Here is a 27,538-nt window from a genome sequence, read left to right as displayed (position 1 = left end):
TCTGTACATACGCTATAGTGCAATTTCCCAATCCGTATAAATTAAATCAACGTAAATATCTGATTGTAACTGCAAGAGAGTTAGTCCCCCCAAAGCAAGGAGGTTGAGACCACTATAGCAGCTTTAACTGCTGCATTTTGCCAGAAATTGCAGCACACACAGCACAGTATTGTTACATCCACCCATTGTTCAGAGACTTTTCCACAGGGAGCTTTCTGCAGGATGTTAAAATGCAACATAATTTAGGGTAAAGAGGAGCTAGTAAACCTGCCGATAATGGGCGTGAAAAGCAAAGGATACTTTTGACACCACTCTCCTAAGACTCTTCTGATGAAAACATAAAGCATCAGGCATCCAAACAATATATTTTAGTAAAATTTGTGGCAGGTTTTATTTGTATGTATATCACTAACACTCTCTTCATCCTCTTTTCCATTCTTTATTACCTAATTCAGTTTTCACATTTCTATTTAGCTTTCCTGGATTAAAGAAAAATCTGCTTGAAACTAATCTACCTCAAACTCTCAGTCATGTATTTATATTCATATACAATATGGTCATTGAACACTATTGGAATAGAAAGTACTGCCCACAAAGCAAATCATCAGAAATTAATGAATTAGAGCTATTTAAAGTTTTATTTTGAAACATAAATTATTTCGGCCAGGCGCGGTGGCTCACGCCTGTAATCCCAGCACTTTAGGAGGCCGAGGCGGGTGGATCAATTGAGGTTGGGAGTTCGCGACCAGCATGACGGATATGGAGAAACCTTGTCTCTACTAAAAATACAAAATTAGCCGGGCCTGGTGGTGCACACCTGTAATCCCAGCTACTCGGGAGGCTGAGGCAGGAGAATCGCTTGAACCCAGGAGGCAGAAGTTGCGGTGAGCCAAGATTGCACCATTGCACTCCAGCCTGGGCAACAAGAGTGAAACTCTGCCTCAAAAAAAAAAAAAAAGAAAAAAAAAAGAAACAAATTATTTCTACTTTCTTCTCCCTGAATACCACCTAAATCCCTCACCTTTCATTCTTACTCCAGTTGCCATGTTCTAGCCACCACTTCCATTTCCATTACTTAACCAGGTCTTGTGGTCCCACTTTACCATCCCTATCCCCAAAATTTATTCCATCTTGGAGCCAGAGTAGTTTATTTAAATGTAAATCTCAGTATGTCACACCTCTGCTTCAGTCTCTTTGTTGTTCCTTACAGTCATGAAAAAGTTCAACTTTCAACATGGCTTTCAAAAACCCTATAACCACTCAACCTCTAAGTCTTTGAACAAATAAGATTCTTTCTGTACAAAATATCTTTCTTTGAGCCAAGATATTCAGGTGGTTCATGAAACAATCCCTGACTCCTGTAGGGGCCCTGGGTGTGTACCATTTATTTATCTGTATTCCCTGTGAGATTGTAAGGGCAAAGGAGGCAGATTCTCCTGTGTTGTTGACTTTTATATCTCTAGAGCCTGGGACAGACCTGAAACATGGTGGGCACTCAATGAATATTTGTTAAATGACCAAAAATATATAAATGAAAATATTGAGCTTTTCTCTCTATGATACAAGAAATAAAATACACAAATTTCCTGAAACTCCATCCCATTATAATTCACAGAGAGACACTGATAGTAATATTGAAGACAAGACTTCAGGTACAATTAAGCAAACAAATGTTTGATAAATTTAAGTTTTAAAAGGATAAAAAATGTTAAGATAACTAAGAAATTTCCCCTGTATTTGAATAATTTCTCATATATATACATAAACAGATTTTTAAATATCATCATATAAATTATAGCCAGGTGTGATATCATATAAACTGAAGGTAAAATTTGAAGTCCTTAAATATTCTAGGAAATTTACTAGCTATACAAGTTATTGATGTATTACCCAAAACATACCCTCTTAAGTAGCAAATACTGAGTCAAACCTAAAGAAACCTCAGTAAAAAACTGAATAAATAATAAATGATAAGGCAAAGACATGATATGAGTAAAAATATTGCCTACTTCTTATTTAAGAACATAACTCAAGTCAGAAAGCCTAAATGTCAAATAAATGTGCACAATCACGGAAACTAAATGCTGTAATGTTTTCATTGTTTCAATAGCTGAATGACTTTTGAAACTAACCAAAACTACCAAGGAGTCTTTAACCGAAGGAGAAACCAGCTTAACTCTATCTCAGGAGAAATATTGACTTCAGAGATATTTAAGGTATATCCTAGGAATGGTTATATCTTACACACCCATTGTAAGAAACAGAATTTGCCTTATATTGTTATACAGAATAATAACCTTACTTTTAAAATGGGACTGATTTTCATAAGCCTCATACATGAATCAATCTTATTACATTGCTGCCATATTTTAAAAATATTGTATTATCACTGACTACAACAGAAATTATTTCCATAAAGTTTAATATTATATGGCATTCAATTTACATTATATTAATTTAATCTTATGTAGTATTTTCCATTACTTTTGCATGTTATCTCTAAGAACATTAAGCCTCATTTACTGGAAAATTCAATGTATCTTTATGAAACAGTACTCTGGAGTGTATATTCACATTGTAGAAAAGGACTACTAATAAAATGTGTGGGAGATATCCTTTTACACGACCAATAAGTTTTCATCATTTTAAAATTTTTGTACTGACTGAAACTTTATAAATATGTTTTATTTACACTGTGTTCAAAGTCTCCTGATTCAGATTTGTATAAAGTGGAGCCATATTTTTGGGTAAGTAGGAGTGGGGGTGTGAGGTCAACGAGAATTTTAAAGCATGGAGAGCATTTTAACATTGCCACCAGCCTAGGAAGGATGGAAATTATGAAATGTCAGTTGGGACACATAACCTCTACAATTTGGCCAAGTTTTCTTCAATCTTTAGTCTAATATTTCTCTGTACAGTTTTCCTCTTTCCAAACTAGGAAAATGGAAGAGCTGGGTTTTTTCCTCATTAAAATCAGGGGAGGAATAGAAGATGATGGAAGAGGAATGTGCCAGCTTCCCACGTCACTCCAATAAGGTAAAAGTTAAAATGGTCCTTCCTCTCCTCTCCATTTTTAATATGGAATTCAGATTTTCCTACCCACACAAACTTCTAGAATAAATTACTGATCAATACAGAGAAGGCTTGAAACTATGGGTAAAATAAACATAGCTTTTCTTCTCCTGCCCTATTCTGAACCTGGAGGACAAGGTAAACTATTACCATCCAAAGTCCCAAGATAGTTCTTTAGTGACAGACCCCAAATCTTCCAGCCTCTGCCAGGAACCTTATTACCTGTCTCTATAATCTACTCACTCTAAGACTGAAAATTCATGCTAAATCTTATTTTTTAGCAATTTTAAATACGGCCTCAATCTCTACTCATCAAAATGTAAGAAAATGCTAATGAAAGCCATCTCCAATCTTCCTTTCTCACTGCATTTTAAAATGCTATTCTCTCTGCAAACCTCATACACTTGCCTTGAAAAATGTCCTGAAAACACAGTACATGGACTATGAGTATTCATGTTTCTGAAGAAAATCATTATAATCCACTTTAGACTACTGCAATGCATCTGATTTTAAAAAGTGTACATTAAAGTATACATCATAACTCAGTGCACATTTTAAATTCAATTCCAAGTTCTAAGTTGGAATTAGACTGGTAATTTATGCTAAAAAAAGACAAAGATCAATTACATATTGATTTATCTTTTAAAATATCATGTTATATATATTTTAAGTGTACTCTTTTCAGAGAAAAGCTCAGAACACTGAAGTACATAAAACTGTGTACAATTTTAAAATTATTTTAGTTAACTTAAAATTTTAAAATTACATAAAAATGTTTTAGATTTACCACATCATTTAAAAATTAGTAGTGCTTCCAAAAACCAATATAGCAATCATGACACCTGTGGCATTCTAATACGTACTCTCTTGTACAGAACATAAAGGAACTGTCTCATTTTAATTTGAAAAATTATACATAAAATTCATACTTTTAGGCAAAGTTACCCTAATAGCCAAAGATATATCAATGATAGATTTCCCCAATGTGAATAAATTATTCATGATCTTTTCCCTGTACAACAATAAAACACAAGCATAAAATGCTACTAGTTACTTAACCAATTAGTTTTCAAGGATAAATCAGTTTTTCTTCCTTGACTCAAAATTCCCGGATAACCCCAAATGTAATCTAGATCTTCAAAGAACTCATAATGAATATCATAGATTTTAGTACTTAGTACAGTACTTTAGTAATGTACTTTAGTACTTAGTATAGTACTTAGTCATGTACTGGCATCAAAGAAGTGAGCAAGGAGATTATTATAGACCTCAATTAAAATGTAGAATGAAATAAAAGCAAGAAATCTTGTTAAAAATAAAGTGCAAATAAGAAAATACAAGAGATTTTAAACTTTGTTTCCTTTTTTACCAAGCTTTTTAAAAAAAATCTGACTGAAATTTTACCAGTGGCCTCCCAAAATGTTCTCCCATTGAGATTCCTGAACTTTAAAGTTTTCATCTGTAGTATTTAAAATGTAAATTTCTAATGAATTTCCCCTTAGCTTTCACATAAAAAGGAAAAAAAATCCTTTATGTCTGCCTGCCTTTCTCTCTTCATTTTTTTATTTGCAAAGCAGGTTAGTGAAGAACAGTGTTCCATTCATTTTTTCAAGTGCTCCATTTATTTTTAAAAATAAGTAGCTTGCACTTGAATTCTTTCTTCAACATGGACAATCCATCCCCAGGTCTGTACAGATCAAGCAGCCTATTCTACCACCCAAACCACTGATAATTTCAAAGTAAATTAGGGCAAAATACAGAAGGACAAGACCAAGCAAAACATATGAATATTATAAATTCATTAGTAACAGTGCAAATTCACACGTAAACTTAGGTTAGTGTCAGGAGATCACACACAAATTACAATACCTGAGATTTAGTGCATTCCTTTGAGCCAAAATGAAATGAGTGCCATAAAGGAGGAAAGGAAAAGATGAACATTATCAGACATGCTATATTACATCTGCCAAAATGAAGATAATGTTAAAATTAAGTTAAGAATGATCATATAGAATCAGCTATATGTATAATGCTTCCCATGTTCTTTAGCCATGCACTTGAAATGCTCTTGCAATCACTTTAAATCACCTGTGAAGTTGATCATGCAATTCTTTTAAATAAACTTTTCACCCTCAGTCCTTCACTATTAGCCAATTTCTTTCAAAGAGAACTATTTCTGTTAAGAATAAGTAAATATGACATAGGGGTAATAAAGAATAATTTCTATTTAATTCTTTTTACTATGTGGTATCACACACACAAAACAAAATTTTGCAATCTTCCTACATTAAAATTATGTATTTATGTAAAATAAATAATAAATATAATTACAATGTTATTTTTACACCCCAAAAAAGGATGCAATCCTTATGACCATGTTGTTGCCAATCTTAACTCATTTAGTAAAATTAATACCACATGTCACACATTAGTAAACCAGTATATGATCCATTAGTAATCAAGCCAATTTTTTCATCCTACTATTGAATTTTCCCTAAAAGTATCTGCTGGCTAGGTAAGACATTCTTAAAAATCCACTTAAAAAAAAAAACTTGTAACAATAAAAGAAATACATATTTTAAAACAAATAATGAAAAGGGAGCCGTGTAAGGAAACTGAATGAAGCTTTCCATAAAGGGGGAATCACGCTGGGGGTGGGGGGAGGGAACAGTTATTAAATGGCCCACCCAACTAAAGTGTGACAAATATGACTATAAGAACAAACAAACCAACTTTAACGCTACATTTTAAATAATCCATACTCCCACTGACTATTTTAGTCTGAAAACTAATCTGGAAAAACAATTCCAAAGCAGAAAAAAATTAGCAATATTTATGCTAGGCTAAAATATTATCTGTGTTGTACTATTAATATGTATAACTATTTTTAATACATATTTCCTTCTTCCACAATGCTACATCAACCCTAAAAGCATTACCTTTTTTTATGAACAATGGTAACAAAAAAACCTTTCATGGTTTTTTTAATACTAAGTGTCTCCAACAGACAAAGATGTCTTTGTGATGAGGAAAAAGCAGTCCTTTCCAAATGAGCTCAATAAAATGATTCAACTATGAAATCCATGTTAAACTAAAATACTTCATGGGTAACAAGAGGAGTAGTCAGGTTGCTGGTGGTCAAAACCACATTAAATATTTAAATAAAAAGGGCTCTCTGAGAAATAGAATATATGAAGTGTGGGTATAAGATGTATCACTTAAACTTACTAAAAATTGAGTAAATAATTTTAAGTCTATATACATTTTCCCATGCATTTTGTATTTATACTTATTTGCAGAAAGAAAGAAAAAAAAGTTAAAGGAAAACAACTGGGGAATGTAAAATTGTTGTTAATTATCTATTTTTATTTTTTATATTTTTATTTTAAATTAATTATACATAAAATAACCACTCATTTAATGGTATTATATGCATAAATGTTCTTTCACATTATTATGACATATCCAGGAATCTAAGCAACTTTGCTCTTGAAAAAACAAAGGAATAAGAAAAAAAAGGCTTTAAAGTGACTTTATTGAGATCTTGAACAAAGCACTCATTATCTATGTCTTGGTTTCCTCAAACATAAAAAGCAGTTTATTTATCAATATTTATGAAATAAATGACAATGAACTGGGTTATGTCTGCCTGCCTTTAAGAGGATCTTTGAACCTATTAGAAATATTTCTAAGCATCTTTACATTGAGATTTTAAAAAGCATTATTTCAAATTATTCCTCCTTCACTGCATTAAAAAATAAATCTCAGAGATATTCTCATAAAGGTATAAAAAGCTATGAAAAATAATGTAATTTTTACATATCTACTTTTAAAATAAAAAACAGGGATGATAGCAGTCATTTGGGTTAGGAGTGAAGGGTGGAGTGCACAGGAGGGCGCTAAAATGTTAGATTAAGGTAAAACAACTTAAAATATTCCAATTACAATTACATGTGCTTATCACAAAACTGATCTTCAGAGAACAACTTAAGAAATAAAGGGGCTAGCAAAGTCTGTTGACATCTTATTTCAATGTCTTTTAAAAATTAATCATATCATGTTTGTTTCCAGAAAAATCTACTCTTTCTATAATAAATGTTTAAATAATATATACATATTATATATTTTTTATATTTATTAATATAACAAATAAAAATAAGTATACTTAATGTGTGTGTGTGTATATATATAATTGAAAAGTTTTGTCAAAAATGGAAAACTTAAACATCTTTTCACAAAACCCCAACGAAAAACTAGAAATAAATAAAAATATTATACTTGTATAACTTACCGTGTGATAGCCTCTAGGCAAAGGAGGTTTGCCCATGGGATAAGGATCCACAGTGTCAATAATTGTTTGTCTTTCACCTTTCTGGTTGATTTTTCTAAATCTCCTTCGAGACTGTCTATGAGAAGCTTGACGCTGAAAATATTCTTCATTTTCATCCATATAGTCCACCTGAAATAAAACCCCCCAAAATTTCATTTCTCCAAACGCAACATTTCCTATTAATATTAGATTCAGAAAGAAACTTACAGATAACCCATATTCAATCATCTTGCAAAGACATCTGTAGAAAACTATCTAGACAAACTTCAAGTGTCTCTGAACTTCTCTGGAACTAACTGGTTTTGAGTAACATTTCTTTTATGAGGAGGCATTTTCAGTTCCACTTAGGACAATATGGGTAACTCTTGAATTTCCTGTAGTTTCAAAGGGAAGGATATTTTCAGCAGTCTTTGTACTGATTTATTAGTGAAAGATCTCACAGGATACATTACCACACATTATGAAAGCAACTGCCACACAGTCTTAAGCAACGTAGAAAAAAAAAAGAAAAAAAAAAAACCCTGATGGAAATCTGTAAAAACTTCCAAATCCTGAATGACTCAAACAGTGCTAACAGAATGGCTTTGGTAGGTTATGCAAGGGTTTCTCCTTCTACTTTCATTCCATGACTTCGGTTTCTTTTTTTATAAATAGTGTTGTTTAAAAGTAATTCCTCATTTAAAAAAATTTTAGGCCAGGCACAGTTGCTCACGCCTGTAATCCCAGCACCTTGGGAGGCCGAGGCGGGTGGATCACGAGGTCAGGAGTTCAAGACCAGCCTGGCCAACATGGTGAAACCCCATCTCTGCTAAAGATACAAAAAAGTAGCTGGGTGTGGTGGCACGTGCCTGTAATCCCAGCTACCCGGGAGGCTGAGGCAGGAGAACTGCTTGAACCCAGGAGGTGGAGGTTGCAGTGAGCTGAGATCGCGCCACTGCACTTCAAGCTAGACAACACGACAAGACTCCGTCTCCAAAAAAAAAAAAAATGTAGAAATGCTGATGAATTAACAGGGAATAAAAGTTACATTAGGTTATTCCTCATGTGACTTCTCATAATGGAGGCATGTCTAGGTTACAAAACTGTTCTCACACCAGCAATCCTAGTAGTTTGTGTAGTATCAGCAAGTATAAAGTACTCAGTTTTAAAGACTAAAAATCCTCCAGAGAAATCTAAAAGTAGCATTAACAGAGGGCAAAATCTCAAGGAAATATCTAAGACTATCTACTGTTGGAAAGTGGTATATATCTGCCTACATTCTTCCCAATCCTAAATCCTTACTCATTACTATGCTACTTTCTCACTTGAGTATATTTTGTAAAACTTTACCAAATATTTTAGTAAATTTTACAAAAAGTTCGCTAGCTTTGATGAGGAAGTTCTCATTTCTGACAGAATTCCTCTCCTGCATCATAGGGAAAAACCCTACATCTTCTCTGAAAAGAGACCTAGAATTGTTTACTAAATACTTTACTAAATGTGAATAAAAGTTTCCATCATCATCTTTATTTAGACATCATTTACTTTACAAGATCTTCCTTCCCAGCTAGGGTGCTGGATGGAGACAGTAAGAATATCAACTGAATGTCTAGGCTAGGAAACTCCCCTTCCACCTCATCTTATTTTTGTTACTAAATTTTTTAAAGGGTACATATTATCCTATCTTAAAATCATTCTTATACAGTAAGTAAAAAGTATGACAGGTTTGGTTTTTAAGCTTCAAGGTATGTTGCTAATATCTATTTTAACAATATGTTCTATGTATAATCTCTCTTTATAAATTTTTGTCACAAAATTACATTAAAAAGAGGGAAAAGATGTCAACAGAGTGTTTAACCAGCATAATAATCCTCAAATTTCCTTTTAATTACTTGAAAAAATTCAAGTGATTTTCTTGTGTTTTTTAAAATAGTGTTGTTTAAAAAATAATTCCTCATTTAAAACATCTTAGAAACTCTGATGAATGAATTAACAGTGAACACAAGTTCCATTTGGTTATTCCTCACGATTGCTCACAATGGAGGCATGTTTAGATTCCAAAATTGTTCTCACACCAGCAAACCTAATGATTGATTTAAAGTAAGTCACTCATTCCAATCAACACTTGGAGAGCTAAAATCCTGCAATCAAGAGATTCTCCCCAAATTTCAATTAAATGGCATTATTATAGATTGAATTACAAAGTACAAAAACCAAACACTTAGCTACTTGTACTTTTTAAATTTTTTTGGCATTTAATTGAATCCTGTAAATAATAAAATATGATTATGAACTCAAATTCGTATTAATAAAAAGTTGTGAAATAAATATATCTAATGTTATAGAAAATATACAATATTTTCTCTTCAACAAAAATCTAATATTATAAGCAGTTTATAAAAATGCCTTTATTTCATACAATTTTTAGGGGAAAAATAGTCCTCACAGAAATACTCTTACCACAATCATTTCAGAAGGCTCTAAAACAATGCATTCACAGCCACGCCTAAAACTTCCTGCAGAACGCTTGCCAAAACTAGAAAGAAAGAAAAAAAAAATCAATGAGGACAACCTCAGAGATTTAAGTAGTATGATTTGTGAACATAAGCCAAACTTCCTGATAAATAAAAATTAAAAACAATTACAAAAAGTACACATTGGGGAAAGTGAATTATCTTTAATAATTTACACAGAATGACAAGAAAGCATTCAAATTCTTAAGTTTCAGTCATAGATTTTTCTGGAAAATTCTAACATAATATTTTCAAATTAATAATGTAAGTAAAGGAGAATTATTAGCATGAGTGAGTTTTCTGTTAGGTTATTTTAAATCATCCTCAGGTGAACTTTGAGAATATTCCAGTAGGGATGGGAAATGTCTCAGTGGCAAACTATAGAAATGTCCCAAAGCAGTATAAAATGCATGTACATGTAATTCTCTTCATAACTTAACTTGCTTAGGTTAAACTTTTTTTTTCACCTAAAAAGTGTGTTTATTTTCCTAAATTTTCAAATCAACTTATTCTAAATGTTTTAAGAAAAAGATACTCAACTTAAGACTTTATTTCTATGGTAAAGTTATTTCAGTTGATGTGCTACTAAAAGCTCATTCCTCCTGAGAACTCTGCACGAGTGAACACAGACATAGCACCTTTGCCTTATCTGTGGTGAATTCCCACGTTAACAATGGTGAAGATTACTGTTTCTGACATAGGGATATGCAAACTAGAATTAAGAACAGAGAATTCGGGTGAAGCTCTTTTTGTTAATATAACACCTCACTCATTCACAAAAATCTTTCCTTCCAGTTAATTTTTTTTTTTTTTTAAGAGACAGGGTCTCACTCTGTCACCCAAGCCACAGTACAGTGGCACAATCACAGCTCACTGCAGCCTTGAACTCCTGAACTCAAGCAACCCTCCTGCCTCAGACTCCCAAGTAGCTGGGACTACAGGTGCGTACCACCATACCTGGCTTTTTTTTTTTTTTTTTTTTTTTTTTTAATTTTTGTAGAGACAAAGTCTAGCTATGTTGCCCAGGTTGGTCTTGAACTTAGGGCCACAATCAATCTTCCCTCCTCGGCCTCCCAAAGTTCTGGGATTACAGATGTGAGCCTAATATTAAAATTTTTGGTAATCATATTTACTAAACTTATCTTTAAGAAAAAATGCTTTAAAATTCTACCAAAAAACTATTTCATTGAACAATTTTTTTCCAAGTTAATTAGGCACTGTGAGGGACTCCTATGGAAATTCTTGTTCTATTTATAATCCTCTTTATGTCATAGTAATACACGTTTCAAGTATTAGGAGCCAAGTCACGTAAGAGGAAGAAAACAGAAAAGCCAACATTCTCCTTCTATCATCTGCAATCTCTAGCAAACTATCTTGACCACATCATATGATAAATTTTATTTGTTTACAGGTTATCAGGTTAGACTAGGCCATCACTTAAGTCCTTTTCCTTAATAATAATTATCTGATTGTTAAAGATAATGAAGTCCTTTTCCAAAATCGTTTCTGGCCACGCGCGATGGCACCTGCTTGTAATCCCAGCATTTTGGAAGCCTGAGGAGGGCTGATCACTTGAGCCCAGGAGTTCGAGACCAGCTTGGGCAACATGGTGAAACCCCGTCTCTACTAAAAATACAAAAATTAGCCAGGCATGGTGGTACAAGCCTGTAGTCCCAGCTACTCAGGAAGTTGAGATGGGAGGATCACTTGAGCATGGGAGGCAGAGGTTGCAGTGAGCCAAGAATGTGCCACTGCACTCTAGCCTGGGCAATAGAGTAAAACCCTGTCTTGAAAAGAAGAAAAAGTTTCCATGAAAATCAAAACCAGCATCATATTTAACATATTTGAAAAAAAATTTTTAAATATTCATATATACATTCACACATATATGCCCACACAAACATACACATTAGAGTACTTTTAAGTGAAAACATTTGCCAGGAACAACATAATAAATCTATCTTCATGTTACTTCTCATGTAATTTAAATGACCTGAATTTTTACACATTTCTTTTAGCTTACAGTTAAACACAACTGAAATTCCATAACTCTTCAATATACACAAAAGTTTGAGTTTCTGAATCTACCTATTTGCAATTTAATTTTTTAAAATGAAGCTTATAATTATACACTGCAAATTAATAAATAATCTCAATGTGTTAGTAAAATATGTGGCAGGTTACAGACTTGGACAAGTTTATAAATATAGTGGTCTAATGTTTATGCGTTTTTAAATGTAACATAGTAAAAAATCATAAATGTTTGTAATGTATACACTGTTCATATAATACTTGATACAAAAACATATGCTAGAATTGTTTACAAATTTTAGCAGCAAAAGGTGTTAATGTCCACATAAATAAACTATATAACTGTTATTTATTTTATATATAAATCTAGTACCATCTTCACCACTCCAGGATTTAAGGCGTAAATCCTCTTACCAATTAGTCATTCGTTCAACAGAACTTCATGGCTAGGAAGTCACACTTCAAGTTGCACTAGCACACTATTACTTTGGGGATGAAAAGTTTACATTTCCTAAAATGTGCTGCACAAAAACATTTCCATAAGAGTTTTTCAGAGAGTCAGTTGCACTACAGCCTGATGAAACTTTTTCAACCATAAAAAGACTCGAGTTCTATGAACCGTCACAAAGATGTGAACAGGAGAAACTGCAGACTCTCCATCAGATATATTTATTGAATAAGCTGAATGGAAAAAGCAACGTGCACAGAACACACATTAGCAAGGGAGAATATATTACTTCATTTACTCAACAATCTATTTTTTCAAACACAGCCAGGAATGCAGAAAGGAAGAGCAGCCTCAAAGGAGCCAAAGAGTAGGTCACGAGTGTACACGCTAGGCCTGATCAGTGACAAAGCCTCTGAGCTCTCTCACAGAGATGATGTGCTCTTAGCTCACAAACCAGAAGCTATAAGGTTGGAAGAAACAGACAAAGCAATGGAAAAAAAAAAATGTTAGCTAGAAATTAAGTCCACAAGTTACTTTTGCTTCTGCTCTCTGATTCTTTGAAACAGTAAATACATAAACAAAAGCAAGTAAATATGATTATTTACTACATTTTCAAAAATCTTTGGCGAAGTTCTACAAAAATAAACTGAAAAAATTCAGCTCTGGAAAATAAGGACAGACTTAAAGGCAACAGATAAAGATGTATAGGAGATAAAGTACCTCATAGACAATATAAAGAACAATCCTTTTAAATATTTTAGATTACTTAGTGGAAAAAAATGGTGCAAAATCTTCAGGATTGCAAATAACAAATACACTTTGAGAGAGTGAAACACAAAACCAGAACAGTAAGAACAAAGTACAAGACATTTTATAAAGAGTGTGAGTGCAGGCAAGCCGTAGAGGATCCAGTGTGCACAATGAAATGCTCTACACTGAAAAAGTGATCAAATGCACAGAGCATTTAACATTATACTAAACAACAGGTTCTCAGCTTTCAGTTAAAAGTTATTAATAAAAATGAAGTCTTTGAATGCATTAGCACAGCAAGATGCTTACACAACAAGTAAAATTATAAACAAAGACAAACTTTGAAATGATGGACACACAAGGAAAGAATCAAAAACAATAATTACAATGCATGCCCTTATAGAAAATCAAATCTATAAAAGGGTATTACCCTGGAAGAGTTTCTAAGGGGAAAAACACAGAACTGAAAAGTTTCTCACAAAAAATTCAGGGAATCCAAAGGGCTTTCCAAAAGACCAGATGTATAAATTAAGATAATTTTTCATAGGCTGGGCTCATGTCTGTAATTCCAGCACTTTGGAAGGCCGAGGTGGGCAGAACACTTGAGGTTAGGAGTTCGAGACCAGCCTAGCCAACATGGTGAAAGCCCGTCTCTACTAAAAATACAAAAGTTAGCCAGGCATGATGGCAGGCACCTGTAATCCTAACTACTCAGGAGGCTGAGGTAGGAGAATCGCTTGAACTCAGGAGACGGAGGTTGCAGTGAGTCGAGATTGCACCACTGCACTCCAGCCTGGGTAACAGAGCAAGACTCAGTCTCAAAAATAATAATAATAGGCTGGGAGCAGTGGCTCATGCCTATAATCCCCCCACTTTGGGAGGCAGAGGCAGGCAGATCACCTGAGGTCAGGAGTTTGAGACCAGACTGGCCAATAAATGGCATGAACCTGGGAGGCGGAGCTTGCAGTGAGCCGAGATCACACCACTGCATTCCAGCCTGGGCGACAGAGCGAGACTCTGTCTCAAAAAAAAAAAAAATTAGCCGGGCATGGTGGCATGTGCCTGAGGTCCCAGCTACTCGGGAGGCTGAGGCAGAATAATCACTTGAACCCGGAAGGCAGAGGTTGCGGTGAGACGGGATCGTTCCACTACACTCCAGCCTGGGTGACAGAGCAAGATTCCGTCTCAAAAAATAATAATATTTCATTAAGTCCTATTACACCAGCTGAAAGCCAGTATCCCTTAAGTTTCTAAAATAATCATTTTTAAAAAACTTAGAAATAATACAATTAAAGAAGAACTTGGGTAACTTAAATGTACACCTACGATCCTTCATCAAAAAATCAGAAGTAGGTAAGGATTGTTCTAAACCATGTGACTACATTCTGATCCAAATGTGATTACATCCTGTTCCTTGGTGCCACTGTCAGAAAGGGACTCAACACTATCAAATACAGCAGTTTTTTTTTTAGTAAGTCTTATAATAAACTACATAAGGTGATCTACAGATTCAACATACCCTCTATCAAAATTAAACCAGTCTTTTTTACAGAAATGAAAAAGCTGGTCCTAAAATTCATATGGAAATTCAGGGGGCCCTAATTTGCCAAGACAATCTTGAAAAAGAACAATGAGGACTCACACTTCCCAATTTCAAAACTTACTACAAAGCTACAGTAATCAAAATAGTGTGGTACTCAGGCCAAAAGGATAGAATTGGGAGTCCAGGAATAAACTCATACATCAATGGTCAATGATTTTTTGTGTGTGTTAAATTAAAAGGACTTTTTTTCCTTATATATATATTTTTAAATTTTTTATTTCCATAGGTTATTGGGGAATAGGTGGCACTTGGTTACATAAGTTCTTTAGTGGTGATTTGTGAGATTTTGGTGCCCCCATCACCCAAGCAGTATACGCTGCACACAATTTGTAGTCTTTTATCCCTCACCCCCTTCTCACACTTCCCCCGAGTCCCCAAAGTCCATTGTGTCATTATTATGCCTCTGTATCCTCACAGATTAGCTCCCACTTATGAGTGAGAACATACGATGTTTGGTTTTCCATTCCTGAGTTACTTCACTTAAAATAATAGTCTCCAGTCTCATCCAGGTTGCTGCAAATGATTGACCAGTTGATTTTTGACAAGGATGCCATATCTGTTCAATGAGAGAAGAACAGAGTCTTCAACAAATGGTGGTGGGATTACTGGATTTCACATCAAAAAGAATGAAATTGGACCCCTACTGCACAAGATACACAAAAATTAACTCAAAATGAATCAACAAGCTAAATGTAAGAGCCAAAAGTAAACTATTAGTAAAAGCACAGGAATAAATCCTCATGACCTTGGAGTTGGCAATAGATTTTTAGCTCTGGAAAATAAAAGCATGAGGAGCAGGAGAATAAACATAGATAAACTAAATTTCATCAAAATTAAAAACTCTGCATCGAAGGGCCTTATCAATTAACTGAAAAGGCAACCTGCAGAATAAGAGAAAGTATTTGTAAATCACATATCTGATAAAGATTCAATATTCAAAATATATAAAAAAGTCTTAAACAACAAAAAGACAACCCAATGTAAACTTGACAAAGGATTTACATAGGCATTTCTCCAGAGAAGATACACAAAGAGCCAATATGCACATGAAAAGATTCTCAGCATCTTGAGTCATTAGAGAAAGGCAAATCAAAACCACAATAAGATACCATTTCACACCTGAAGCCACATGCAAATGAGATACCAGGATGGCTACAATTTTTTATTATTTCCCTTTTTCAAGAAAGCAAAAAGAAAGAAAAAAAATAATGTGGAGGACTTGGAACCTTGTGCATTGCTGGTGGGCATGTAAAATGATACAGCCACTGTGGGAGACAGTTTGGCAATTTCTCAAAAATCTAAACATAGAATTAACATATGACACAGCAATTCTAGCCCTAGATAAATACCAAAAAGAACTGAGAGCAGGGACTCAAACAGATATTTGTACACCAGTGTTCACTGCAACATTATTCACAGTAGCCAAAATGTGGAAACAACCCAAGTGTCCAACAATGGAAGACTGGATAAACAAGCTGTGGCATACGCACACAAAGGAATATTATTCAGCCATATAAAGGAATGAAGTTCTGATACCTGCTACAACATGGATGAACCTTGAAAACATCCACTAAAGACAACAAACCAGCCACAAAAGTACAAATATCATATGATTCCACTTACATGAAATATCTAGAATAGGCAAATTCATAGAGACAGAAAGTCGATTCAAGGTTGCCAAGAGTTGGAGAAAGCAGTTTGGAAAGCGTAATGGTTTTGGGGTTTCCATCTGGAGTTACAGAAAAGCTTTAGAAAGAGGTAGCGCCACTAGTGGCACAACAGTGTGAATGTAATTAATGCCACTGTAACACACACTTAAATGTAACCATACATTTAAAACTAGTTAAAAATGACATATTTTACATATTTTTTACTACAATTTAAAAAAGCTTAGAAAAGAAACTATAGACAGGATATTTGGGTTTACTGGCAAAAATCTGGGACTTGAATAAGAAAAAGTAGAATCTCTATTTTAACAAACAGCAAATCTTAGGAACAAAGGAAGAGTTATGTTTAATGACAGACAAACTGGGAACCCATCTCTTTTATATGATAACTTAACAATGAAGTGATAGACATTGGGTGAAAGACCCAGTTTGAGATGGGCAGAAGGTAAACAAATATGACTGAAAGACAGGTCAAGTATTCATTATCCAAAATGCTTAGCATCAGAAGTGCTTTGATTTTGGATTATTTTGGATTTGGGAATATTTGCACGTATATGTGGAGCATCCCTACTCTGGAAATATGAAATCTAAAATGCTCCAATGAGCATTTCCTTTGAGCACCATGTCAGTACTCAAAAAACTTCAAGTTTTGGAGCATTCTGTATTTGAAATTTTTGGATTAAGGATACAACTTAATATTTATTTTAAATCAAAGTTTAGAAGAGTCAATTATATGAACATTTTTCTTTCCCCTAACATTAATCTCATCTTTTGTTTATCCATGGTCATATATTTGAGGTTCTTTCTTTTTTCTCTCTCTACAAAACATATATTATTTCTCACATAGATCTATGATTCATGTGAGAAACTTTTGTTTAAATTTGACATATAATGTATTTGTGAGAATATATTATATACATAACATATAACACGTAACAAAATATATTATTAACATACAGTCATGCCTTGCTTAAGAATGGAGATATGTTCTGGGAAATATGTTGTTTGGCGATTTTACTGTTGTGTGACCATCACAGAATATACTTACAGAAACCAAGATGGTATAGCCTACTATAAACCTAGGCTAGATGATACAGCCTATTGCTCCTAGGCTACAAACCCATAAAGAATGTTACTGTACTGAATATTGTAGGCAATTATAACACAATGGTATATGTGTATCTAAACATCTAAACATAGAAAAGTTACAGTAAAAATACCACATTATAATCTTCTGGGATGGCCACTGTATATGTGGTCCATTACTGATCAAAACATTATTACACAGTGCATGACTACATAATATTATTTCTGACATATATATTATTGTGCTATTTATTCCTCTTCCAAATGTTCACTGGACACATAACAGAATCGATATTACCAATATAAACTCAGTAATCAATACAGCGTTTACAGAAAAACTTACTAAATATAGTCCCTCTTCTTAAGTAGTTTATATTCCATGGATGACAAATACACAAACAGCTATAACCCAATGACAAGTTGAGAAGTGAGTTTCATTGAGAGGTGAATTCTCAATGGCCAGGCTCACTCACTAGCTAGTTGAGTGAAAAACACAAATCAGCATTTGTAATTCAGAAGGCAATTCAAATTCAGCAAAATTACAAATGACCATAAAGAGCTTTAGGGTTACCCCCGCAAAGATCTGAATGTCAAACCTATAAAGACCAAATCTCTTCAGGGAGCTACTGCCAGAACTTCAACTAGTAGGACATCTGCTTCTTTGAAATGGCACTCATAATACCACTTACCAAGATAAACAAGTATTTTAAAATTCAGACTCCTTAATTTTTAAAGATATATAGCTTACCTTTTCTACTTTGAATTAAAATATCTTTCAAAAGTTACTTCTGGTCTTCTAGGAGTTTCAGTCTTTGTGTGTATATGTGTATTTGTATATAAGACATGCTATTAACACATACATATTAACACACACATATGAATAGCTGTCTTTCAAAAACAAGAAAGATGTAGGTTAACAGTTATCAATGAGAGTTAGCCTGAATATTTTAAAAACCTGTTAGTTCTTTCTAAATAGACACCAGCATTTGATAAGAGGTGTCTAGTTAGAGGCCATAAAGCAGGAAAAGGTGGTGGTGGAAGGGAGAAGTATGGTATATGTGTTTTAAGAATGCTGATAGTCTTCTCCTTCTACACAGAATGAAAATGTGATCACTATGGTCTAATTTAAACCCTTCTAAATTGTTCTGTATAAATACGCTGTACACCTTGCCTTTCAACAATTCAATCTCAATGTAATTTCAGCATGTCCTTAAAATCTGATATTAAACAACCACAAGATGACAACTAGAAGTGATGCAGGTTCACTTCTGGTCAATCTTTGAGTTCTCTGCCATATCAAAAAAGAAAAAAAATTAAGCCCACCAGTAAATGATTATTGAAAAGACCACTTGCAGCATATGAAACAGATTACTCCTAAATGCTAGTACTCCCTCAGTATGACTAAGGAACAACTGCTCTAAAAACAGTATAACAATTCAGACTTTCATTCCCATTAAATTTTTTGCTGAAGTTTTTATACAAAACGATTTAAAAATTAAGAATTAAAATTGTTAGCAAAATTGAAACTAAGTTAAATATTTCTACAGGTGCAAATGGTATGACTCTGTAACACCAAAAATATGAAGACAAACAATTACTAAGTAGTCTTCCATATAATATAAAATAGAGAAAACAAAACTTTCCTTCAAGACTCCCACACCGCATGAAAGTTTGGGAATGTGAAGTCTTACCTAGTTTTCGTAAATACCCACAGGCAATGAAACACCAGACAGGGTGTTGCAGGTGTTGTAAGGCCAAATTGTCCGAAGTTTCTGTGACCACATTCTCCTCTCCCAAGTTGGGTCAAGAGCACTTTCTGCCAGTGTGAGCTTTCCACGAAAGGCAGTCACAGAGCATAGAAGCCTCTTCTATCAGTGTCCCTAATCTTGCCCTTTGTATGGGCCTCCACATTCTTCTTGTACGTCAGAACTACCCAGTGGAATGCAATTCTCAGTATCGGAATGTAAACTTATTCAAGTCAGCCTACACCCAGCAAGGGAATACACAGGAGTCAAGCAGATATACTGGTGGGCAATCCTAATTTACAAAATGATTAAAAACATAATACTCCAATATATCAATTTTTCACACCCGTTTCCAGAAAATGATAGGCAGTTACTACATTTTATTTTCTTCCTTAAAAAAATCTAAGTAACTGACTGGACTGATGTTCCTAAATCAAAACCAATTTATTTGTTTAGGACTTACAAAAAAACAATCACATAACATTGTCTTCAGACAGCAGAGTGGCAATTAAATTAGGGAGGAAAAGCTAACAAGTAACTGCTGATGCCATCAATTCCATTCTCAAAAATTAGTAACATATATAAGAATAAATTTTAATATAAGTATAAAGGGAAAGTGGATTGACTTTCCATAAAATACATGTAATCTTTTCTTAATAAGTTGACTCATTAGTTTAAGAACCAAAAAAGTAACAGCTATGTTAAAAATCACACACACACATACACCAAGTACATATATAAATTACATGTATGTGTGTAAATTGCGAACTGCTTCTAAAGCATGGACTTTAACCGGCTTATATTTCAGAAGTATTGGGAAAACTGAACACACACTATATAATATCTCTAAATTTCCTTCAAGACTCACTTACAAACATTCTAACAATCATCATTCCACATAAATTAACAGAAGTTTGCTCCTCTGCACAGTGAATCTGAACATTTCATCTCTGCTTATACAGTACAAGATAAAAATTATTATACAATATGAAGGCCTTATAGCTGTGCTATTCCCCCGTTCATTCCTCAGTAGTTTGTTGTCTATTTAACAAGCACTAAACATCGATACTTAAGCTACTAACATTTTAATTCCTTTAAAAAAAATTCTAACCTGCACTGTCTTCAGTATCTTTGAAGAACCACTAACACCAACAGTGCTGTCACCTTCTATAGGAGCTCTTTTCTCTGCAGCACTGAGCACTCCCCATTTCCCTGTGTTTTCTCCCAGTGAGTCCACGCGCGCGGCGTAGCTTGTACAGAGGCCAACATTCCATCTGACGGCTAATTTCCTGCTTCGATGACCCACCCACCTCTCCTGGCTGCAGCTATGTGTTTCGCATGTTGTATGGGCACTCTTTTCGCATACCAGCCTCATGACCTCAGCGGCTGCCTGACAGACACTCTTTATCAATTTCTATTAATTCATTATCTACTCTCTTGTAAGTCAAGGGCAAGTAGGGAAATCTGCAATGTCTGCTCTCCTCTGAGTCTTCAAGGTCAAATGCTTTGTGCTGGCAATACAATTTTGTTATTAAAATTTACCCAAGCTGTACTACAAACTAGTTGCTCTCCACCAAAGAGATGCTGAACTGTATATCTGGCCTGAGGGATTATCATGGAAAATACTAGAATAAATTTAAATCAAAACAGCATGGGAAAAGGTAAAAGAGGCTGCTTTTGCTCTCATTTTTCCCTTCAAGAGAAAAAAAAAGGTGGCTCTTACCTCAGCTGTATTGGGGTGAAGAGAGCAAGCAGTTTTTCTCTCTTGCCACAATCTAAACCAGCAAAGATCAGTGGTGTGATGACTACACTTTGGTAGTGTCTATGTCCTCGTGACCAAACTGCTAGAGAACAGCTCAGCTAAATTAATCTGCTGCTATCAGTCTACACAGTGGCACAAACAGGTCTCTGCTGATCACAGTGCTTTGTACACAGATGGCAGCTGATCAGTTTGTATAAAAGTTATGGTCCATAACAGCTTTTCTTTTCAGCATGTAGACACATGCCCATCCAATATACTTTTGTTAAACGTTCACCATTTCATTGTGCAAAGCTGGCCATGTATGAATTGTATAGACAAGGAAGCTTAGCTCTAATATCTTATCTTCAAATGACCTTATTTTTTATAAAATTCATTCAAGAAGCAAAATAAACAATTACATTAAGAAATAACCAAACAGATCTATGTAACATATTAATGAGAAAAATGGCAGATGAATATAATGAATGATTCAGATTGGCCCTAAGCAAGTAAGAACCTGAACTGATCTCAAGAATCAAACAAGATCTCAAGAATCACAACTAAACATCTGATATTCTTTAAAGCTCTATGTTAATGGCATCAAAACCTAGCCACTAACCTGCCCAAAATTTGGCACATACCATAAGAGAAGTTGAAATGGTAAGTATTTCTTTTTAAGACTGAACCTCAACAAAAATTCAGGTCACTTGAAAAATACTGTATTCATAATTCTTAGAAGTTAAAAGAACACATGTGCAAGAAAGGAAAAGCATAAACTCGTACACATATATAATCTTTTACAAAGATATCAAGTAATAAAATGGCAATTGATTTAATTCATCTGAATTAAATGTGGACTTTTCTCATGAGCCCATACTTGTTCTGTAAGTGAAAGACTGTTTCTAATTCTACCAATAACTAACACTGGCAATATTGCTTAACCTCTGTTTCAGAGCCTCTCCCTTATAGATTGAAGTGGTAAAAACCTATTACTTATAATCAAAATATAAAATACTGAGGAATAAATACAATGAAGAATGTGTATGATCTGTACACTAAAAACTACCAAAGGGAACTTAACCTTGCAAAGGGAAATTCTAGAAAACTTAAATGGAGAGAGAGTTCACGGTTTGGAAAGCTCAATATTGTCAAGATAATAATCTTTCCCAAGTTGATCTATAGACTCAGTGCAATTCCAACCAAATCCTAACGAACATTTTTTTGGCACTGATAACCTGGTTTAAAATTTATATAAAAAGGCAAGGACAGAATAAAAACAATCAAGAGCAAAGTCAGGGATTTATGCTACATGACTTCAAAAGTGACTATAAAGTTATACAAATGTGGTATTGGTGGAAGAACTGATATGTAAAGCAAAGGAACAGAAGAGAGATTCCAGAGACAGATCTAAACAAATATTTTACAGTTAAATAATTTATTTTTACAATTAATTGATTTTAAACAAACATGCCAAGGCAATTTGATGGATTGAAGATTTTTTTTCAATAAATTCTTCTAGAACAACTGAATATCTGTAGGAAGAAATGTAAACCTCAACCCTTTACCTCATACCACACACAAAAATTAAATCAAAATAGATCTCAGACCTAAATGGAAGAAGTAAAACTATTACATTTCTAGAAGAAAAACATGAGGAAACCTTTATGACATCAGGTTAAGGAAAGATTTCTTAACAAGGACACTAAAAGTACAAATTATAAAAAAAGAGGTTGACAACATGGACTTCATCAAGATTAAAAGACTTAGCTTTCAAAAAGACAAAGTTTTTATTTTATTTAAGGCACATGTTAGATTAGGAGGAAATTTCTGCAAAACATAGCCAACAAAATAATTGTATCCAAAACACATAAAGAATGCTTACACAACTCAAAAATAAGACAAACAATCCAATTTTTTAAAACAGGCAGAAGAGGTGAACTGACACTTTGTCAAGATATAGAAATGGCCAACAAACACATGAAAAAATTCTCAACATTAATCTTCAGAGAAATGCAAAATAAAAACCACAGTAAGAATACTGCCACGTATCTACTAGAAGAGCTAAGATGAAAAAGACTGACAATACCAAGTGTTGACAAGGATGTGAGGCAAACAAATCTCACAAACTGCTAGTGTGAATAAAAAATGTTATAGCCACTGTGGAAAACAGTGTGGGAGTTCCTTATACAGTCAAACATACATTTACCATGCTATCCATCAATTTCACCCCAGGTACCTTTTCAAGACATTAAGGAAAGCATACACCCACACAAACAGACATTCGTGAATATTCGTAGAAGCCAAAATATGAAAGCAACTCAATCATTTTCAAATTAATGTTTTGTGAAAGATTAATACTGCCTCATTTACAAAATTCAGTAATTTTATAAATCTGGCATCCACTTTATATAAGGATTGACAACATATTGTATAGACCATGAGACAACTCTGCACTGGGTTGGGCGGTACAGCAAAATTTTAAAGTTTTCAAATTCTGTCCCTGTTTGTTACTTTCTGACATGGCTATAAGTACTCCTCTTTTCCTTTGGTATTCTTTCTATTTACCCAACTCTCCACCTACCCTACCCTGTATCTACAACCTTTCTCAGGTGACCCAGGTTATCTCTTTATATCCCCTGTAGCTCCCACCTATTTGTTAATGCATTAATTAAACATGCCTAAAATCAAGTATCTTCATTTCAATTCTGATACCCACCTACCTCATTCCCTCCAGATTTGGTTATAGCTGTCAAAGTAACTGCTCTGTAGACATCCAAATTCAAAGATCTGAAGCCATCTTTTACTTTTTTTCTTCCCTTGTCTGAACCTTCAGTCACTAAATTCCACCAATTAGCCCTTTTAAATTATTCTCCATCAACTTCTTTTTCCATGGAAATACTAGTCAGGCCCTTTGCTTTGGCACACAGAGACCATTAAAGATAAGGTTCCTGTCTCTGGTTTCAACTTTACCAGATCTTCCAGGGATTCTCTTCTTCTATTGCTCTACCTTTAAAACAGTTACACATCGATTTTAAAGTCATTCACCTACAGCCTCTCTGTTCGAATCTGATTAACCACCTGCTGGTATGCTTTTAAAACAAGAGAGTCTAAGGTCCAACTCAGATGTGGCAAACCAAAATCTCTAGGGCGTGGGACTCAGTACTTTGCCCATCCTAAGCCAGGCAAATCTAATAACTGCCTGGTTTGAAAATCTCTACCTTGGGCAATTACTTTGAAAGTCTTGCCCCATGTCATCTTCAAACCATCTTTATTGCCTAACACAAAGACTCTAAAGTCTTTTCTATATACTGTCCCACAAGCACGTTCTTAGAAAAATTAAAATTCATGCTTCTTGGGCTTGAGTGGTAATCAAGCGGCTCTTCTCTACTATATTTGAAAGACTAAAATTACTTTATGTTCTGACATAGATAATCAATGAAAAAAATCTGTTTCAGCCACAATGATGCTTTCAAACACAAAATTTCCTATACATAAGGGATTTTAGAAGTTCACTTACATGGGGTCAGGCGTGGTAGTTTATGCCTGTAATCCCAGCACTTTGGGAGGCCAAGGCAGGCAGACCACTTCAGGCTAGGAGTTCAAGACCAGCCTGGCCAACATGGCAAAACCCCATCTTTACAAAAAATACAAAAATTAGTCGGGAGTCGTGGCACATGACTGTAATTCCAGCTACTCAGGAGGCCGAGGCACAAGAATCACTTGAGCCCAAGAGGTGGAGGTTGCAGTGAGACAAGATCACACCACTGCACTCCAGACTGGGTGGCAGAGCGAGACTCTGTCTCAAAAAAAAAAAAAGTTCACTTAAATGGGATAATGGCTATAAAATCTGGAATATCTTATTCAAAGCCAACTCTTTAGTTGTGTTCCCAAAATTATGTAAGTTAAAATTCAAGATAAGATGAAAAGAGGTAAACGGAAATGGTCTCACGATTCTGAGTAATAACTAAATTATTATCTTGGACTATATCCATCATGGCAAGAAGAGAGGGAAACATATATGTCTCTGATACATATACGCTGGAGTACATACACGTTCATCCTAAAATATATCTGATTTAGCCTAATGAAATGGAATTTCTTAACTTGAGGTTTTTCTATGTGTAAAACTGAATTAAGTCTGCCTAATGACTGTTTTCTAAATTTACCCTAATGATCCATAAAATAATAATAAAACACAACAATGTGTTTGACAAATTTTAACCATTGCCCTCATTTTTAAAACTATCTGAAAATGTTTAATTAATAGCAAAGTTATCTTAAGGAAATTACACTTACATTCTAAGCAATTTCTAGTTATAAAACATGAAAAGGTAAGCCATCAAGAAAAGATAAGGTTAAGATAGATTATCTTGAAATATCTGACTCAATAAAGTAGATAGAAGTATAACTAAGAAAACAGTGATTTAATGTTTGTGTAGCTCTCTAAATACATGAACACGCGATAGCAGAAATTCTATTTTCTATTTAATAGCAAAAATATGTAACCCCTATAACGCCGTAAGAAACATCTAAGACAGTATTTTAAATATTTTGGACTCACAATTCAAAATACTAATTGGTAATAAAAAATAACTGCAGATCCTTTTGAAAACCATATGACATTTAAATTCTTACACTTAAAAAAGCAATAATATAAATATCTAAGCTATTCCTTCACTTTATTATTTCAATGAGTACTATCAAACAGTTTACAATACATGGGAAAAAGTAAGTGGGTACATAATACAGAATAAAGTCACCTTCAACATTTCAAAATATGATTTTCTTGTCTTCAAATATATATATATATAATTCAACTCATAATAAAAGGGTCCCTGAACTATGATTAATTGGACATTTTTATCTTAATAATGACATTCCAATTTCCCAGAGTATAATTTCCTTCACATATCAATCCTTCTTTTAACCATATTCTTACTCTTGTTATTTTCTGTTAGCGACCCCAATACAGACAGTACACTTTCTTAAACAAAAACAAATTTAGCTGCTATGTTATTTTAAGATACACCCTGAATTCATACAAGTGAAACAGTAACTCACACATCCCTCTATCCCTTCTCCAAAAACAACCGGGGCACAGAGAAGAGTTATGAGTTCCTTAGCACTTAGCAGTGGGTAACCAACTGAAACATTTTCCAGAGAAAAACAATACTGTGCTTCATTGACACAAACATCAGACTCTAAAATCTTTATGAAATATAGTATTATTTATTTCTTCAAGAGAAATATAAACATCACTGCAAACAGGACTTCTGGGATGAACCATCACACACTCATTTATAGCAAGGATCACAAACAATGCCCTAACTGAACACCTGAAGGACCAGGTGACCTGTGGAACTCCATCAACTATACACACAAAAAATATGAGTCCTTCTCTTTACGGCTACTTACTGTGTTAAGACACTACCAATCCCAGTGTTCCAAAGGCCACAGAAGCCTGCATTTATATGTACAGCACATCTGCGATGTTGTAGTTATAGCAACCAAATTCCCAACTTGATCCAGCAATTGAACCCTCTCTCTCTCTAGAGAACAGCTTTGCTCTGTGCATCAGGTATCACATCAGAATATGAAGTACAAGAGGAAAGAGGGTTCTAAATGATGCTAAAAATCATGTTAGTGTTCCAGGATGAAGGTATTTCATACTGAAGCAGAAAGTATGACTAATATCCGAAGGGGGAATATTTTAATATATACCACTGTGACTATTTACATATTTCACTTTACTTCTTTAGAGACCTACCTTATTTTACATTTAAAGTAGAATATACTTAAAACTAGTGTAACTAAAGTTTCCCTTCAATATCATCAACTCTAGTTGAACCAAGTTGATATTTGTTTCATCATTTTCTTTGCCTTATTTGGAATTCTCTCCCAGCACTTCCTTAAGATCTTTAAGCCTTTGCCTTATATATGTCACAGGAATACCAGGACTTGAGTCAACTTTCAGTAGGACAAATAGGAATTACAGATGATATAAGAGCTACAGGAGCGTGGCTAAGCCAATGTAGAATGTAAGCATAGGCAATTAATGCACTCTGAGAGTGAGGGGGAAAACTGAACAGCAGGTGTAACAGAGACCGTGGGTTCCCTGCCCCAATATCCATTTTCCTCTTTCTCCTTAGAAGGATAGTTTTTATATTATTATGTTTAGCAGGGCACATCACGTTGCAGAGTAAAAGACTACATATCCCAGGATCCTGGGTGGCCTGAAGTAGCCACATGACTACTATTGTCCACATTCTGTACAATGAGATACAAATAGAAATGACACTTCAAGGAATCTGTCTTGAATGGAAAAGGTAACTTTGCTCTATTGCCTTTCCTCCTGCTTCTAGCTTTCAATGAAGACATGATGGCTGGGGTTTGGCAGCCATCTGTGCTACGAACTGACCCTGAAAATGCAAGCCACATGCTAGCACAAGCAGAGAAGAAGGGTGGAAGCCTGTAACCTTTCACCTTTGCAGCCACCACCAAACCATCCTGAACCATCCACTCCCAGGGTCCTTTTCTGTGAGAGAAAAATTGGGTCCTACTGTGTTGTTGCAA

General features: G+C 34.4%; 1 protein-coding gene across 6 annotated transcripts in view; it reads right to left on the bottom strand.

The window, feature by feature from the left end:
* RAPGEF2 (Rap guanine nucleotide exchange factor 2) overlaps nt 1-27,538 on the bottom strand; it is a 261,346-nt gene that overhangs the window by 111,371 nt on the left and 122,437 nt on the right. For 3 of the 6 annotated variants that reach the window (XM_034959339.3, XM_034959342.4, XM_034959343.4), the window contains exons 5-7: nt 9,842-9,917; nt 7,364-7,531; nt 4,942-4,959 (exon numbers count right to left, since the gene is read on the bottom strand). In XM_034959339.3, coding sequence (XP_034815230.1) covers nt 4,942-4,959; nt 7,364-7,531; nt 9,842-9,917 — 262 coding nt within the window. Of the gene's footprint in view, nt 1-4,941; nt 4,960-7,363; nt 7,532-9,841; nt 9,918-19,170; nt 19,325-27,538 lie in introns of those variants that run through there. The other 3 variants (XM_034959340.3, XM_034959344.3, XM_057302204.2) reach the window with 2 other exon arrangements.

Source organism: Pan paniscus, chromosome 3, assembly GCF_029289425.2.
Source record: "Pan paniscus chromosome 3, NHGRI_mPanPan1-v2.0_pri, whole genome shotgun sequence".
Taxonomy (NCBI): Eukaryota; Metazoa; Chordata; class Mammalia; order Primates; family Hominidae; genus Pan; species Pan paniscus.
This window is presented reverse-complemented; position numbering and strand designations above follow the sequence as displayed.